Source organism: Diceros bicornis, chromosome 38, assembly GCF_020826845.1.
Source record: "Diceros bicornis minor isolate mBicDic1 chromosome 38, mDicBic1.mat.cur, whole genome shotgun sequence".
NCBI classification, from domain to species: domain Eukaryota; kingdom Metazoa; phylum Chordata; class Mammalia; order Perissodactyla; family Rhinocerotidae; genus Diceros; species Diceros bicornis.
In genome coordinates, this window is record NC_080777.1 from 6,772,750 (window position 1) to 6,790,365 (window position 17,616).

At 42.2% G+C, this 17,616-nt stretch overlaps 1 protein-coding gene across 6 annotated transcripts in view; it reads left to right on the forward strand.

Moving 5' to 3' along the window:
• Positions 1–13,547: 13,547 nt before the first annotated feature.
• Positions 13,548–17,616, forward strand: part of CDC42BPA (CDC42 binding protein kinase alpha) — a 310,403-nt gene continuing 306,334 nt past the window's right edge. The window contains exon 1 of one of the 6 annotated variants that reach the window (XM_058533588.1): positions 13,548–14,699. In XM_058533588.1, the coding sequence (XP_058389571.1) occupies positions 14,522–14,699 (178 nt within the window). In that variant the 5' untranslated portion in view covers positions 13,548–14,521. The remainder of the gene's footprint in view (positions 14,700–17,616) is intronic. The other 5 variants (XM_058533583.1, XM_058533582.1, XM_058533586.1 and 2 more) reach the window with 5 other exon arrangements.

Below are 17,616 nucleotides of genomic sequence, written 5' to 3' on the forward strand. Positions count from 1 at the left end.
ATGGCAGAAGTGATGGTGTGCCAAATCCAACCCTAGGCTTTCAGAGGCCTTATGTGTTTCTTCTTGCTCTACGGGGACTCCTGTCTTTGCCATGTGAACAAGTCCAGGCTGGCCTACTGGAGAATATGAGACCGTGTGGACCAGAGCTGAGCCAGCTCAGTTTTCCCAGCTGAGGCTCTAGCCCTTTGTGAGAGCCCACCCAAAACTGACAAAACTGATCTGTAGCTGGCTACAGATACATGAAGGAACCTAGCAGAAGAACTGCTAAGCATAGCCTAAACTGCTGTCTCTAGTGCCACGAGCTATATAAATGGTTGTGTTAAGCCACTAAATTTTGAACTGGTTTGTTATGCAACAACAGCAATTGCTAACTGATACAATACATTATTTATTATTCATAATCAAAAGTAGACTTATCTAGCAATAAAGACAACCTGGAAAAGCAATAAGATCCTTATCCCTGGGATCTTTAAGGAGAGGCTTTGTGATTTGTATACTGGGCCTGTGAAATGATCCTGAGGAGAATTTTCAATTCCACAATTCTGAAATCCTGTGTTATGATAGTTTTATTCCTCTATCATTCTAAATACAGATAAACACATTTAAAAACATGTTGTTCTCTTCATCCTATAAATAAAACTTCTGTACATTAGCACTAAAATATCCCAAGTTAATAAAGAATCTGTTGAGCGCGGACTCAAAGAAGCCAACTGGTCGTGTAATGAACGTGTAGTAGATGTGATGGATTCTGAAACACAAGCATCGACTTCCACGTCATGGTCATGTCTGTAATATCTTCCCACTGTGGCTGCTAACCTCAGATAAATTCCCTACACTTTTGAGTTTTAGTTTCATGATCATTAAAATAGGCACAAGAACCCTTCTCCATCTTCAGACTTGGTATAAGCTAATCACAGATTCCCCCCAAAGAGGTGAGGACTAAAAATAGATTAAACATACAGACAGAGGACTAGCAAACGAGGAGAATAAATCTCTTAAGGTGAATATCTTAGTAAATGTATCACCTAAGGCATGAATATCCCTAGATAAAAATATCCTTGAAATAGTCAGGTTAGAACACAAGTGGTCGAACGGACTTAATTGTGAGATATTAACCACTGCAGAAAATTTAAACTTATGTTTACACAGAAGCCTGAAGAGAAATTTGAGTTATTAAAACTTCTGAAAGAATAGAGTAAGGATGGCACTAACAGGGGATCCAGCATAGTTAACAGCCAAGAGTCAAGTTTCCAGACAAACAGACTTGCTTATTCATCCATTAGATTTTAATTATTTTCTGAAACAAAATGAATAACGTACTTGTCCATGCCCCCAAATTTCATGACGTATATTTCATGATTATATGTATTTCATTTACATAAATATTTACATTCTGATGATTTTTAAAAATTTTAATTGTGAAAACACACAAAATAAAATTTACCATCTTAAACTTTTTTTTTAATTTTTATTTATTTATTTATTTATTTTCGCCCCCAAATCCCCAGTAGATTGTTGTATGTCATAGCTGCACATCCCTCTAGTTGCTGTATGTGGGACGCGGCCTCAGCATGGCCGGAGAAGCGGTGCGTTGGTGCGCACCCAGGATCCGAACCTGGGCCTCCAGCAGCGGAGCGCGTGCACCCAACCGCTAAGCCACGGGGCAGCCCCATCTTAACCATTTTTAAGTGTACAGTTCAGTCGTGTTAGGTAGATTCATGTTACATGCTGGTGATTTTTAAAGAATTAATGACAGGTGAAGTTTTACAGAAGTGGGAGCATCAGAAAAATATTTTAGACCCTCTGCATACATGAGAGCTTAGGCCTTGAACTGTTGTATCAAAAATATGGCCAAATTGTGCCTCTTATTTTGTAGGAGGATTGTCCCTGGGAATGTTTACCCAGAGGCTGCGTGACTCCTGAGTTGGGTAAGATAATGATTTTTCCAGTTCAGAAATTTCGACGCTTGCTGCTTTGAATCCTGTTCATGCGTTCCATAATCACTTATTCAGCTCCCAGTCTGAGCCAGCACACCGTGAGGGACCACAAGTGCGAAGCTGAACGAGAGTAGTCCAGTGGGACCATGAGCCCTCAGGATATCTTACCCCGGTTCCCTTTTACGACTTGGCTTTGTTCTAGCCGACAGAACTATTAAGCTGGTGAGGTTTCTCTTTGTTCCGCCACCACGGACTTTGGTATCAGACAGGCTGGATCCTAGGTCCAGCTCTGCCGCTTACTTTCTACACCTGTCTCCCCATCTGGAGACAATAATGCGGCCTAATCAAGGGGTGTTGTGAGGATCAAAGAAACAATGTGAGAAAAACGTTCAAGACAGACTCGGCACTAAATGTTGGCTCTGATTTTCTGTTCTTCACTGCCCTCATGGACTGCCCCATGCATAGGTCTTTTCTTCATCCCTCTACCTATCACCAATGGCCAGAAAAAATTACATACCTGGCATTCTCTTCCTTCAGCCCTGTCTCTTCTGGGTAAGGTAGTTCATCTAAATCCACATAAATGTGTTAATAAGTGCTAACTTCATGTTACTTGTCCTAAGTAATGCACTTAACAGGAACTTCCTTGAAAGGATACTTTTTTCCCCACTGAGACTGGTTATATCTAATAAATATTTTAAAATGTATTTTCATTTATTATTATGAGAAGTTAAGGCACAAGAAGCTAGTGGGAAAGTAAGGGGAAAAAAGGAAAAGAGAGGTGGGAGAAGGCTAGAAAAGAGAAAGGACGCTTGAAGGCGGAGGAAAAGGAGGAAGAAAGAGACAGACATTGCTACAGAAGGGTACATTAACAGAGACTGAAGTGAGGGTAAGGGAGAAACAGAGGGAGAGAAAGCTGGAGAGAGAATTGTTTGTTTTCTCAAACTTAGCAGAGACTGCAAGGCATCTACACCGTCTGGCATACAGTTGGTGTTCAATATATATAGGCTGAATGAGAGAGAGGCTGTGAAAAGGTGGTCAGGAGCCTCAGTCTAAGGTGTCTTCGTGGTACACTATCACCATCTTCGTTGGGCTGAGGATGTTACACCTTGGCCATCTCTTTTAATAACTTTCCTTTAAAAGGCTAATTCGCTATCAAACCATGGTTCAGAGCTCCACAACAGTTTATCATTTAACCTTCACAGGTTCCACTCTGAATAGGATCATCATAGCAGCCTATTAAGGGAGCAATCATTATTGGAATTTTAGCTCCAGTGCTCAAAGTAATAAGTATCCATACGTTAGTGGTCAGGTCAATCCAAGCTTTAGATTGCATCCAGCTTGAGAAAGATATTCCCCACTTGACCTTAACCCAAAGCAATGGTTGGACTGTTGAAGGTATCATGGTAGGCGAATGAGGGAGATAGTTTAGGCCGGTGGCATCAGTCCATGGCCTCTTTTAGTCCTAACCAGATGCCAGCAGTGATGACCCTCAGGCTTCTGAGTAGGGCAAGCCTGGATTTCAATGCACACTGACAACTTGGACCATTAGGTAGTAAGATCTTGAAATAGGCTCTTGCTTCTACACCTCAGGTCTAATGGGCCCAAAGTAACATTTAGCTCCCAGACTCCTTGGAGAGCTTCTACGTGGCCCCTATGCTACCCGGTCAGCTTGTATGTGAGGCTTTGCTTCTTGGTTTTGGATTTCTGTTCCAATTCCCTGCTGAAACTGGAGTCCATTCCTTGTTGGTTGAGACCTGGAACCTCTCACGGGTTCCTGCTTATATATCCTCTTCCCATCTCTTTTAGCAACCAATGCCACCCTAATCTAGAAAGACCACCATCACCTATAATCTTAGCACCCATCTGACAACCATCACTGCCTCCTCTCAGAAGTGGCTCCACCCAATCCAGTCCTCAAGGAATCCACATGAATATTAAATTACCCACATAAAGTTTCATTTAGCCATACTTGGATGTGGTTATCTGTACTTCTGTCCCTTCCTAGAGGGGCCTGATCTTCTGTCCTGGCTTGCTTCCCACAGCACTGAAGTTGGCCTTTTCTTTTCTTCCTGTTTGGAAAAATCCCCATCTGTCTGCTCTGTTCTATGAATAATCCAAAGCTTACCAAAAGGTATACTCTAATTCTACTTCTCAGGGAAATTTCTCTGCTTCATCACCTCCTACAAACCAACCTTCCTTTTCCAACAAAAAGGACATTAGCAATATTGTGATACCTTTGCTTATAATTTGTATCTTTGGGGATTTGTACAAGGAAGGTTGAACATCATCCACTTACACTCTTTACTCTGTTCCTGATGTAGATTGGGGGCTTGGTAAATGACGATTGATGAATGAATGAACGAATGAATGAGTGAACTAAAACAGCTTAATAACGGTTTAAAAAATTTGGAATGGTTGCTTTAGCACTCGTTAATGATTAGCTAATACTTTTGTGAGATAGTTAATTCCATCTTTAATATGAAGTACTAATAAGGACATAGTAGTAGTTTTATCACTGCCTAGCCAATTTATTTTTATGTAGAGAAAGTATTTGCTCCACAGTCATACCTGGTACCTTGCACTGTGGCTAGTCATTAAATAAATCATGCTCTTCTCACAAGGCAGGGCGAGCAAAAAGGTGTGGACAGTTCAGAGAAAACTCAGCTCCATTGCTGAGAAAATAATCCACTAATGACCAATTGTTTACATATGATAGCATGTTATCATTATGAGAAACAAAGTTTCAAAGAACAGGAAAATCTAATGTTACAGTAAAGAAAAATACTTAATTTGTCTCTTTTAACATCACACCCTAATATTATTCTCTGGCTTTTTATCCTGACCTATGGCATGCTAGTATCTGAAGAAGCGATAGGAATGAGTCCCAAGTTTGATACTTACAAAGTTTTTTATTTTGTATCTTATCTTCTGCATGGATTTTTGCTTGTATTTTATAGCGTTGGGTGCCTTTCTTATTTGAGGAAAGCCCCTCTTGATATCTCAGATTTAATTCTCTTGAGTTTTCATTTCCCTTATTCTCATGAATGTCTGGGGCACTCCAGATACCATCCTATTTGTGGGTTTATGTCTTGATTATTTTCTATTATTATTGTTATATTTTTTATTGTAAGGAACATTGCTGACAGTGCCTTATTTCATTCGGCTTGTAAGTGCTGATGCTGCTATCCTCTGGGTCAGAGGGAGGTCACAGTCTGTTCTAAAACATAATCGCTGGCTCCACCATATGACTGTGGGTTTAATTAGTCCCCCGCACTGGTGTGGAAGCACTGAATCTTATTGTTGAATGGAGCCTGGAGAGAGCATCTGTTCTGGTCCCCCTACCTTCTGGCAGGTGGATTCCAAGCTATTCAAGAGAGATGGCTGTTGAAATCTAATTGAAGTGATCATTTTTAACATCTTCAGAGATTACACCTCTACAATTTCTCTTTGTGTCTGATTTTTGGGTTTACCATCCTGATAAGTAAGAGTTTCTCTTTCTGTCTGCATGAAATAAATTCTATTTTAAGGAAACTCTTCTCCCTGGTTTTGCTCTTCTTTATATGGAAAACAATTGATCAAAATTCTTGCAAGAGAATGCCTTCTATGCTTCAAGGTTGCAATGAAGTCATTTTAGTTTTCCCTTCTTTTGGTTAGAAAATAGGGCTGTCTAATTATTAATCAGTTAACTGATATTAGTTACTCTTAGCTTGCTATGAGGTAGGTTAGCAAAGCATTTCAGCACACAGGCTTTAGAATGAATCTCATGGGTTGAAATCCTGACCTTACTACCTATCAGCTTTTTTGTTTTTAATATTTTTATTTATTATTATTATTTTTTTGGTGAGGAAGATTGGCCCTGAGCTAACATTTGTTGCCAATATTCTTCTTTTCGCTGAGGAAGTTTGTCCCTGAGCTAACACCTGTGCCCATCTTCGTCTATTTTCTATGTGGGACCCTGCCACAGCACGGCTTGACGAGTGGTGTGTAGGTCTGTGTCCGGAAGCCGAACCTGCAAACCCCAGGCTGCTGAAGCAGAGTGCGCGAAATAACCACTATGCCCCTGGGCTGGCCCCTACCTATCGGCTTTATAACCATGGGAAAGTTACTTAACTTCTCTAGTCCTCAGTTTTGCTATATGGAAGTGTTATGGACTGAATGTTTGTATCCCCCCAAAATTCATATGTTCAAATCCTAACCCCCAATGTGATGGTATTAGGAGGTGAGGCCTTTGGGTGGAGCCCTCATGAATGGGATTGGTGCCCTTATAAGAAGAGCTTGCTTCCTCTCTCTCTGCTTTCCACCATGTGAAGATACAATGAGAAGACAGCCATCTGCAAACCAGGACGGTTGCCTCACCAAGAACCGGATTGGCTAGCCTCTTGATCTTGGTCTCCCCAGCCTCCAGAACTGTGAGAAATAAATGTTTGTTGTTTAAGCCACCCAGTCTGTAGTAATTTGCTACAGCAGCTTGAGCTGAGTAAGATGGGAAAGACTAATAGCTTCTGTCTTATAGAGTTTCTAAGAGGATTCAATAAATGTAAAGTCCTTAGTTTGGTGCTTGACATAGACGGTGCTCAATGAATGTTAGCTGTTACTATTGCTGCTTGATGGCAGTTGTACGACAAAGGACATTGCTGTCACAATTCATTTTCCCAGACTTAATAATCTATCTAAAGATTTTCTTTCTCTAATGTTTAAATTTTGCAGACAAACCATCCACCTTTCTCAAAGAAAAATGTCTTTGTTACTTTCTGCTTTAAGAATTTGCGGGGTTGTAATGTTAGGATGATGGGATTCTAGAGCCCACTCCTCGGAGGCACTTGAAGTACTGTTATCAACAAACTCCTGGAGATGTGGTAATATTATTCCCTTCTCAGGTAAAAATCTTAGTAGGCAGCTCAACAGAGGGCCTCTTTTGTTAGGAAAATGCCTCTTCACTTCCCTCTTGGGTAGAAAGAGACAGTGCCTGCTCTTGGTTCTCTGAGGGAGTTTACATGATACAGACATAGCCTGGGAGAAAGCAGAGCATCACTGGTACCAAGTGCTGGTGAATGACACGGCATTTCTACCTTCATGGAGTGGAGAGATTCAGCGAATAAGCAAACATTCAAATAAACAACCACCACAAAACCCCATGATGCCACGTACATACATGTTATGAAATAACAGGATAAATGGATAGAGAATGGTAGGCTGGAGGGCCGCTGTTTATAATAGTTTGTCCAGGAAAGACCTTTCTGGTGAAGTGATCTTTGAGCAGAGACTTGAAGGGAGCAGGAGAATGTGCCATGTGGATATACGGCAGAAGAACGTTGAGGCAGAGGGAATGGCAAGTTGCAAAGACTCTGAGACAGGAGTGTGTCGTATTTGAAAAACAGCATGGGGAATAGTGTGGCTGGAACACAATGAGTTTGAGGATGGAGAGTGGTAGGAGATGAAATCGGAGATAGTCAGGGACCAGATCACGGAGCGCCTTGTAGGCTATGGTAGGATTCTGGGTTTTATTCTAAGTATAACGGGAAGAAATTGGAGGGTTCTGAGCTGGGTGTGAAGGCAGCAGTAAGAAGTGGTCACATCTGTTTAGATATTCAGACCAGCACCTGTTCTGGGTGGTTGGAGCCCATGCCATTCTGGTTATCAAACATTTTGAATTTTACCCAGCAAACAGGATTTGCTGATAGTTTGGTCATGGAGAGTTAGAGAAAGTGAAGAGTTTGGGTTAATGCCAAGGAGTTGGGTAAACAAAGGTGCCATTTACTGAGATGGAGAACTCTGGAGAAGGATCATGGATTCTTTTGTTTTTGGAGGAGGCAGGTTAAAGACTTCTGTTTTGCACATATTGCTCAAGTAGACGGTTATAAAGATAAGTCTGGAGTTCAGGGGAAAGGTTTAGATTAAAAAACATAAGTTTGGGAGTTAGCTTTTATTTATTATTCTGGTTACTACTTCTGCATAACAAACTATTTCAAAACTTACAGCTTAACATAATCATTTTATTAGGTTCATGGATGCTGTGCATCAGAAATTTGGAAAAGGTACAGTGATGAGAGCTCGTTTCTGCTCCACAATAACTAGGGCCTCAGCTGGGAAGAAGTGGAATCTTGGTTGGGGTGACTTGACACCTGGCGGCAGGAATCATTTTCAACCATAAGTCTGGAAGTTGATGCTCTAGAGCTGCTGACTGAGTGTCTACATGTGACTCCTTCATGTGGCTTGGGCTCCCTCCTAGCACAGCAGACTTGGGACAGTTGAACTTATAATAGGTGAACTTCTTACACAGCAGTGCAGGGTTCTAGTGATAGTATTCCGGTGGACAAGGGGAGGCAGCATGGCCTTTTATGGCCAGCCTGGGAAGTTAAACAGTCATTTCTGCTGCATTCTATTTGTTACAACTGAATCACTAAGATTGGCCTAGATTCAGGGTGAGGGAATGTAGACCCAACCTCTCAATGAGAGGAGTGTTGAAGAATTTGTGACATGTTTTTCAAACCATCGTATAGAGTATTTAAATCCTTAAGACTAATTGAGATCACCTAGGGAATGGGTGTAGCTAGAAAAGAGAAAAGGTTCAAAGACTGAACCCTAGGGCACTCTAATTTTTAGAGATCAGGAGGATGAGGAGGACCTAGCAAAGAAGACTGAGAACAAGTGGCCAGTGAGGTAGGAGAAAATCAGGAGAGTGCAGAAGCTGAGTGAGGGAAGTGTTTCAATTAAGAGGGGCCATGAGCGCTGTCAGATACTGTTAAAAGGTCAAATAAAATGTGGACTGAGGCTTGACTATTGGCTTCGGTTATGCAGAAGTCGTTGGTAACCTTGGCAGAGAGATTTCCAGAGTGTGGTAACTGGATTCTTCAACTTGAACTTCTTGGCTGCCAGCCCCTAGGTCTTGCTATGTCACCTCCAGTCCCAACTCAGGACTGAGAGGAACACATTCACTGGCTTGGTTTTTGTCACCACACATGACCATGGAGTCTGTTGCCAAATGTTTCTTGCTGCTGGAATTTATAAGAGAATGTCACCTATCTTCTTAATGTTCAGATCTACTAAATAGCTCTAGTAGTGGAAACAATATCTGTATTATAATGTTTGACCCTAAATGTACTTTTGAAAATTCCATTTGTAGTAGAGCTTTGGCCCTAAGCTAACATCTTTGCCTATCTTCCTCTATTTTCTGTGTGGGACGCCACCACAGCATGGCTTGATGAGCAGTGTGTAGGTCCGCATCCAGGATCCGAACCCATGAACCCTGGGCTGCCAAAGCAGAGTGTGCGAACTTAACCATGATGTCACCGGGCCCGCCCCATTAGTAGAGCTTTTTTATGTAGAGCTTTAATGAGAGATTTAAATGAGAGATTTAAAGATAGGGCAAGATGGGCAAGATCCACTCATAATCAAGTGAGAAATATTAGTCTGTGAACTTAAGTCTATTTACCTAAGTAAATGTGCCCTGGATGAGGAGGGTTTGCTTGGTTGGTTTAACCTTTTTGAGGGATTAAAAAAAAGCAAAATAAATATGAAAAGAGAGGAGTGAAAACTGCTCCTATCTTAAAACCATGCCACTTCAAAATCCACTTAATGGTTGTTCACAGATAAAACATTTGTTTTATCGGTTTTTTTAATAGTTTGGGTAAAACTGAAACTCTGTTGATTATATGTATGTAAATTCTTGGCCTGTTTGCCCTTACAGCCATTCCTTACCCATTGCCTGCTCTGCTTTCTATCATGGGGAACAGCGCACGCAGGCTTTCTTCCACAGGCTCTGTGTTAGCCACAAACGGTGGGAGATCCGAGGTAAGAGGATTCTGCTCCCCTCTCTCTGGCGGGGCAGCCTCCCTAGTGGCCCTTGCACCTCCTCTGCGGCTCCACCTCCCACCAGCCCTGGTTTTAGCTTCCACCAGCTGTGGGGCGATAGCAGCTGCCACCAAACTCTGGGTCACCTCCCTGTCTCCTGTGGGTTTCCTCAGCTTTTCCATCACCTGTGTAATCATTTCCCAGAATTAAGATTCCTTTGGTTTAAATACATAAGTGATTTCTGTTTTTCTGGTTGGATCCTGACACACCATATATGTGTTTCTCTCTTACCTGAATGTCAATTTCTAATGCTCAACTATATGAATTAACAACTATATCCCACTGCTTCCTGGTTACAACAGGAAGGACTTGGATTTACAGAATTCCACAAATCTTCCAGACCTCACTTGCATAGTGGTTAAAACCACGGGCCCTGGCATGGGACAGGCCTGGTGTTAACCCCCAGCTCCTGTGTCACTTGCTAGCTATGCAGTCATTCACAAGTTATTGAAGCTCTCTGAACCTCAGTGTCTTCATCTGTGACGTGGAAATGACAATTTTTCTGCTTTATACGGTGATGATGATTGACTAGAAAGATATGCTCAAAGTACTCAGGGCAGTATTGACACATTGCAAGTGTTCTGTAAAGGAGGCAATTATTAATTATGTCTCTCTTTTTCGGAACATAAGCTTTTGCAGTTGGTATTATTCATGTCAGGTGCCAGTGTGAAGTGAGGACAAGCATTTGCTGGCGTTTTATCCTCGGAGGGTACTAAACCAAGTCAATCATTTGCAGGGTCAGGCTGTGCTAGCTGGGTTGAGAGGGGGTGTGGTAGAACATTCTTATGGTACTATATACATGAAGCCCCGCTGTGGCACTCACCTTGCTTTTGACCTTGTTCTCCATCATTGAACCTATAGTTATTCTGGAGTAAGACACAGCGAGTAGGAGTGGGGCTGTTTGTTAGAAATATTAATTGATGGATCGATTCTCCTGCTCTTAGGCCAGAATTGGAGGATTAGGTGAAGAGAGCTTGCATTGGAGACCAAGCTTAATGACTCCTGTCCTGTCCTTATGCTTTTCACTCTCCTATCTTTTTGTCCTCTCCTGTCCTCTTTCTTTTCTGAAAGGTCAGAATAATTCCCAGCATTTTCATAAGACTTTTTCTGATTATTTCAAACAAATTGTGTTTGCAATGGTATACATCTAATCTCCAGACCCTGAAAGCACAATTGCACAAAAAGAACCCTGCCACGCAGCCTGTGGCACTCTTGTTTAGCAGGAGCACTTCAAGCAGGGGCTGCCGGGCTGCGTCTTTCTTTGGCTGAAGACCCGTTTCATTAACAGGCATGTTCACACTTCAGCCGGAACATTTAAACTAACACCTGCACAATGTGTTTAGTGTCTAGTTAATTATTAAGTCTCTGAGCTTGAATTATTCAAGCAAAATTGATTGGGTTTAACCTTCTTCCTTCTCTTTGTGTGTGTCTTTTTTTTAAAAAAATAAAAATAAGTTCTCCCCTCTACTCTCTAAATAACGTAGAAAAGGTTATTAAGCAACCCTCAATGCCCTGGACTGTGGGTGATACTCAAGCGTTAACAGAATAGGTAGAGAGGACTGGCAGCTTGACTCTTTTGTTAAAAAAACATATCTGTATCTCATATACTTCCATTGCTAATTAGCATTTATCGAGACCTAACATGTTTTAGATTCTCTCTTTTAAACTCTTCTTTATAGTTATTTACAAGTTGGGTAAGCAGGTATCTTGGAGCCAGTTTTGTGGTATAAAAGCAGAAGAAATTGCTTCTTTCTTTGATACCTCACCTCATGGTCAAAGGAGAATGTTAAAATGTCTTGGCTTCACTATTAAAAACCATGTTGTTGAAGAAAACTTATTGACCCGAAAAGATGTTCATAATATATCGCTAAGTGAAAATGGGAGGCTATAAAACTGTCTTTTATTACGTATCATTTTTGTTAAAATGCACAGGAAAAAGATGAATAATAAGCACTAAAGTATTGATTATTATGTGTTAGGATTAAACTTTTTGCTTTTCTATTACTTTTATAATTAGACAACACGTATAAAGATGTCATGGCTAGAAACGACTTATCTTTTGTCTGAGTCTATCTAAGTATCACTGACATGTCAAGCGCACGTTGGGAATGATGCTGTTCTTATTTAAGCCAGACAAGTGTAGACTTGGTAAGTGTCGATTTCGCAAAAAATTCACAATATTTTGTGAATCACAGCAACTCGAATAATTTCTGCCAGCCTTCATTTTTAGACTTCATTTCCAGACTTTCCTTTCTAGTTCTTTCTCAGCTTCCATATTATTAAGATGTAAAAAGATGCAATTGTGGGCATTAACATAGAAAGCATAACTGCCCCATGGGTGTAGGAAAGGAATAGAAAATAATTGTATTTTGGAGCAAGATTATAAAGGAGATGGCATTTTTCAGAGGAAATTACACAAATGCAGTAACCTGGTTTAGTGATATATTTAAATGTGGGACCTTCCTTGAGAAATTTGCAAAGAGAGGTCTCCTAAAACCAAGATTCGAAAAAATCTGGAAGGCCCTAAATGCATCATCAGGGGCTGTAGCTACTGAATGACTTGCCTTTGCTGCGTTTCTGCATTGTGCCACTGGGTTACACGTGTGTGTGTGTGCGCGCGCGCGTTTGTCCGCAAACAGGGGATGTAGGTTTGATGACAGAGGTGAACTGTCTTGACTCCTTTCATCGTCTGAATCCCCTGTAGGTGGTCACCTTGGCCGGGGATAAACAGCAGCTAGGATAGTTCCGGGGGAGAAAACACTGTGCTCCATGTAGGGAAACTTTTGGGAATAGAGATGGGGAATTCTGTCCTTCGCGCGCACACACACTCATGACTTGGATGGTAGCGCATACAAGTCTATCATTGTATTTGCCCTGGGAAGTGATACAAGAAGTGGTGTAATCAGACACCCAGGAAACTGTGTATTACTCTGGAGTGCCCGAGAACTGAACTGGGGGGGCGGGTGGTGAGCAGGTAAGGGGTGGTGAGAGAGGCACTGTCTTTTCCCATCTGTTGGAAGCCTAAAGCCGTGTGCTCCGGGCCCCCTGAACAAACGTGCCAGACAGGCGGTGTCTCCCAGGGCGAGGAAGAAGCCCCGCGTGGCGATCCCGTCGAGAGTCTTTGGGGCGCTGGGGGCCGCGGCGAGGCGGTGGCGCAGTTCCCAGCCCGCGCCCCGCTCCGCGCGCCTCCACATCCTCCTGCACCGCCGCGGCCTCCCAGTCCGCCCGTATCCCTGCATTCCACGTTGCAGCAGCCGCAGCCCCGCGGGCCGAGGCGGTCCCCACCCTCCCCTCGGGGTGGTGCAGCCGCCCGCGCACGGCCCGCGCCCCCTCAGGGCCTCGCCTCTGCTCCGCGCGGCCGCAGGACCGGCCCGGCCCGGCCGGCGGGCTCGCGCGGGGGCGGGCGTGCGCGCGCGTGCCGGGGGGCGGGGGCCGCCATATTGGATCTGGACTCGGCGGCGAGCCTCCCTGCGAGCGGCGGGGCCCGGACGAGCCTCGCGGAGCCCAGGGCGCGAGCGCGAGAGGACGGGGAAGGCGGGGGCGGGGGAGCAGAGGAAGGGAGTGGCTGCGAGCCGGGCTGCCGCAGCCTCTGGTCTCCTCAGCCGCGGCGGCGACCCCTCCTCCTGCGCCTCGGCCGCCTCCCCGCTCGCCGGGCAAAGATGCCCTTACCCCGGGGGTGTGAAGAAGGGGCAGAAGGAGCTGCCGGAGCCGCCCGCGCCGCCGCCTCAGCCGCCGCCGCCCGCGTCCTCTGAAGCCAGGGAGCACCCCCGCGCCAGGGCGTCGGGAGCCGCGGCGGGCGGCCGCGGTGCGGGTGTGGGCGAGGCCGGGCTCTCCGCCCGCGCGGCCCAGGCCGGCCGGCGCCCCCGACATGGAGCGGGCTCGGGCGGCCGAGTAGCCGCTGCGCCCGGAGCCCGGGGGCGAGTGCCGCCCGCAGCCCGCGTCCCCACCCGCGGCCGCGCCGCCAGTCAGGCCCCTGGGCGAAGCGGGGAGCAACATGAAGAGTGTTCACCGGAGTCCGTTGGAAGCAGGACTAACTGCAAAGCCTTAAAAAGAAGGAGCTCGGGAGGAGAAAGGAAGAGCCTCCCCCGGGCACGACTTGGCGTGCCCCGAGCCGAGGGGCTGCTTCAGGGACCTCGCCCCCTCCCTTCCCCGCTGGAGAAATCGCCGCTGATGCATTATCCGAGTGGTGGTTGGGAGGATTTGCAGCAGAATTTTTGGTTTTCCCTCCCCCTTATGTGCATTCTGGTTTTTTCCTCCCTTTCCTATTTTCCTTCTTCCTGGGAAGTGACTCGCTGTTGCAGATCGGACTTAATTCGTTAATGATGCAACCGGATTCGTTTCAGGATTATGTTGCACGAGTTGAATTTTGAATGAAGGAGAAGAGTTTTTTTTTTTTTTTTTAAAGTATTGACTCTCTGGTTCGTTGTACTTTTAATTATTATTTTATTTAAATATACGAGTTAATTGTATTATGCTTTTTAAAATGTATTAAATATATATTTTATGGTAACTTTCCCGCAAAATATATGTATATGTGCGAAATTGAAGACGCTTCAGTTAAGTGAGGTTACTGGTGTGTTGGATGTTTAATTCAGCACCGGCACTGCGTGACAGTTGTTGGAATAACAAGTGGTTTGTTTTTAAAACCGCACCTTTTAAGATTTAGGTTCCCATAGTCACAGTAAAAATCGTGGTAGTAATTTGAAGGAAAACCAGCAGAAATTGAAGCAAACATGTCTGGAGAAGTGCGTTTGAGGCAGTTAGAGCAGTTTATTTTGGACGGGCCCGCTCAGACCAATGGGCAGTGCTTCAGTGTGGAAACGCTACTGGATATACTCATCTGCCTGTATGATGAATGCAATAATTCTCCGTTGAGAAGAGAGAAGAACATTCTTGAATACCTGGAATGGGGTAAGTTTGTGTTTAAAAAAACTCTCGTTAGCTGGACATTATGATTCACTTGTTATAGAGAGTTATATATGTTGCATATATATTATATATTTGTATTATATACTTAAATACATAATATAGGGTATATATATTTAAATATACTGTATATACAATAAAAGAATAGACACCAGTTATTCAAGATTTTTTTTCTAGTTTTTGGTAAATATTTTCCCCAGAGTAAAAGTATGCTACTCAATTGTTGCCTTGATTTAATGTGTCATTGATGAGGCAGAAATTATGTTTTTAGGTCAGCTGTAAGAGATTTTGGATAATTCTGTGATGGGCAAAATGGATTATTGCTCACAGTTGCCTAATGCATGGCGGTGTAACAGACATTCAGTTGAAAGGTATTTATTAGTGGAAACATTCCTTCCCAGACTTTGGAAATGACTCCTGAAATGGGAGGAGATGTTAAAATATCTTAGGTCAACGGGAACTTGAAGGTAGTGATGAGTGGGTTTTATTTCATGTCTACGTAGTACAAGCAAAGGAAACTACTAAACATGGACTTTCCAAAAATTGTCACGTTTGTAGGATAGCATGACATAAATAGTTTAAAATTTTTGTGATAGTAGCTGGTGGAGAATGTTTGGGAGCAGCTTCCGCCTGAGACTTAAATTCACTCTAAATTTAATTCAAGTCTTAACTGGTTAGATTTTTGCCTTCATTCTCCTAAATATAGATGTGATTTAGAAGACCTACCGTAGTCGAATAGATAATGATGAGAGCAAATACTCCATGTGACCTTCAAGCTTGAAGGCTTGGCTTAAGTTCTTCTGCTTCCGACGTTACCTGCGAGTACATTCGAACGTCCAGCAGTTCTCTGTTGGAAGAATACACACCATCACCCAGACATGTACTGGTACATTGGCCTTTGAAGGATATTAGCCAAAGACATATTTTGTACCTTTGGAATACTAATAATTTTAGTTTGTTGGAAAGTTTTTATATTAAAATGTCTTTGTTCACAAGGAAAGCTTTTATTTTCCTGAAGTAAAAGTCAATTGGTGATTATTTCGTTTTTTTGGATTTGAAATTTATTAAAAATTAGTTTGTCAGGTCAATTACTCATCAAGATTGCCTACACGTAATAACTTTAATTATTCAGCTTGTCAGTATCAGAAGTTTTCTAGCAACTTGGTGTCATGAGGTTTTTAAAATATATATATATATATACACATATGAATGGAATGATTTTTTAAAAAAGACTACTAGACTCATACTAGGAATGTAAGACTTCTAAACCATCTTTCAAATGACTTCTCTCTTAAGAGTGAGACAATTTTGACTTTGATACTGGTTTTGTATGTCTTTTGTTTTTATGTGTAAAGTAAAATATTTTATAAAGCATATGTAGTTTTACATCCCATGTTTTGTATATTTAGAAAGTTTTTATTGGGTTTTTTTTTTTGGGGATTTGAAAAGTTTTGGTACTTTTAGAGTTTCAGTTCTTGAATTATGGTTCCATAGCTACACTCTAGTCTCTGATTATGATTGTCATTTAATATCTATTCTTTTTCATCTGCAAAATCATGGGAGAACTCTTTGTGTGTACCAGTAGTAAATATAATTTTAAAATTACGATAAAAGAAAACCGTGTCCTCAATTGCCTTTTGGTTATTAAGAGTTTACACAGTAGTTTTATGCTGTGAGATATTTTGCTGTATTATCAGAATAATTTATATTTTCCATTAAATATGTTTTCTTAGACTTCGTTTCTTATATCTATATTAAAAAAATCTTGTTTATACATATTTAATTTAAGCCAGATAAGCCAAAAGTCGAATAAGTATTTGGCCAAATACATTTTATTTAATTTATATATATATATACTATTATTATTTTTTTTGATGAGGAAGATTAGCCCTGAGCTAACATTTGTTGCGAATCCTCCTCTTTTTGCTGAGGAAGATTGGCCCTGAGCTAACATCTGTGCCCATCTTCCTCTACTTTACATGTGGGACGCCTGCCATAGCAGGGCTTGATAAGTAGGGCGGAGGTTGGTGCCGGGAATCCGAACCTGCGAACCCCAGGCGCCGAAGCGGAGCGTGCAAACTTAACCGCTGTGCCACCAGGCTGGCCCCTAATATATTTTAAATAATTTCAAACCAGGGACTTTTCAGAATTTAAAGTAAATTAAGTTTTAGTAGCATCCTTCATATTTTGTCTTCTTGGAAGTCTGATATGACATAACAAAAATGTACAGTCTCTTAAGTAAACTGCTATTGTGTTTCTCAGTAATTGAGAACAATAGACTAGAATTTATAAGGAATTACTTTGTACACTTTGGGGCTAGGCAGTGTCTGTTAAGTCTCAAGCATTTTTAAGTTGGAGTATGAGGTCTTGAAAGTGGGACTTACCAACCACAGAAGTTTGGGCAAGGAGTAAGAAAAGAAAGTTAAGAATGAAAAAGTTGTCATGAGGTGTAGCATGAATAGTAGTATTTACTATCTTTAGGTTATTTGAGAATTTAGGTTATTTAAGGATGCTAGTCTCTTCTCTTTGTATGAGTATTGAAATAGATCAGCTGTTCTTCGTGTATGAATTGATTACTATATTTTGGGGAATTGTCGTATTTTATTCTTCTTACCTAACATTATATAAAAAACAAGTTAGATTAAGGAAGTTTCCAGGTAGTGAATTGACCTCAATTTAATTTTTTAAACATATTATTTGGTCTGTGATGGAAATTTACAGGGATTGTTTCTTGGGGTTAAATTTGATCATTTAGATTTGCCTTAGATGGTAGAGTTTTTAGTTTGAGTTTTAAAAGACCCAGTGTTTGCAACAGGAGAGAAGTAGTAGTTAATACTCTGTTATGTGCTGTCTGTGTTTGGCTGTGTATGTTAATGAAAGTGTCATCTAGAAGTGCCTTATT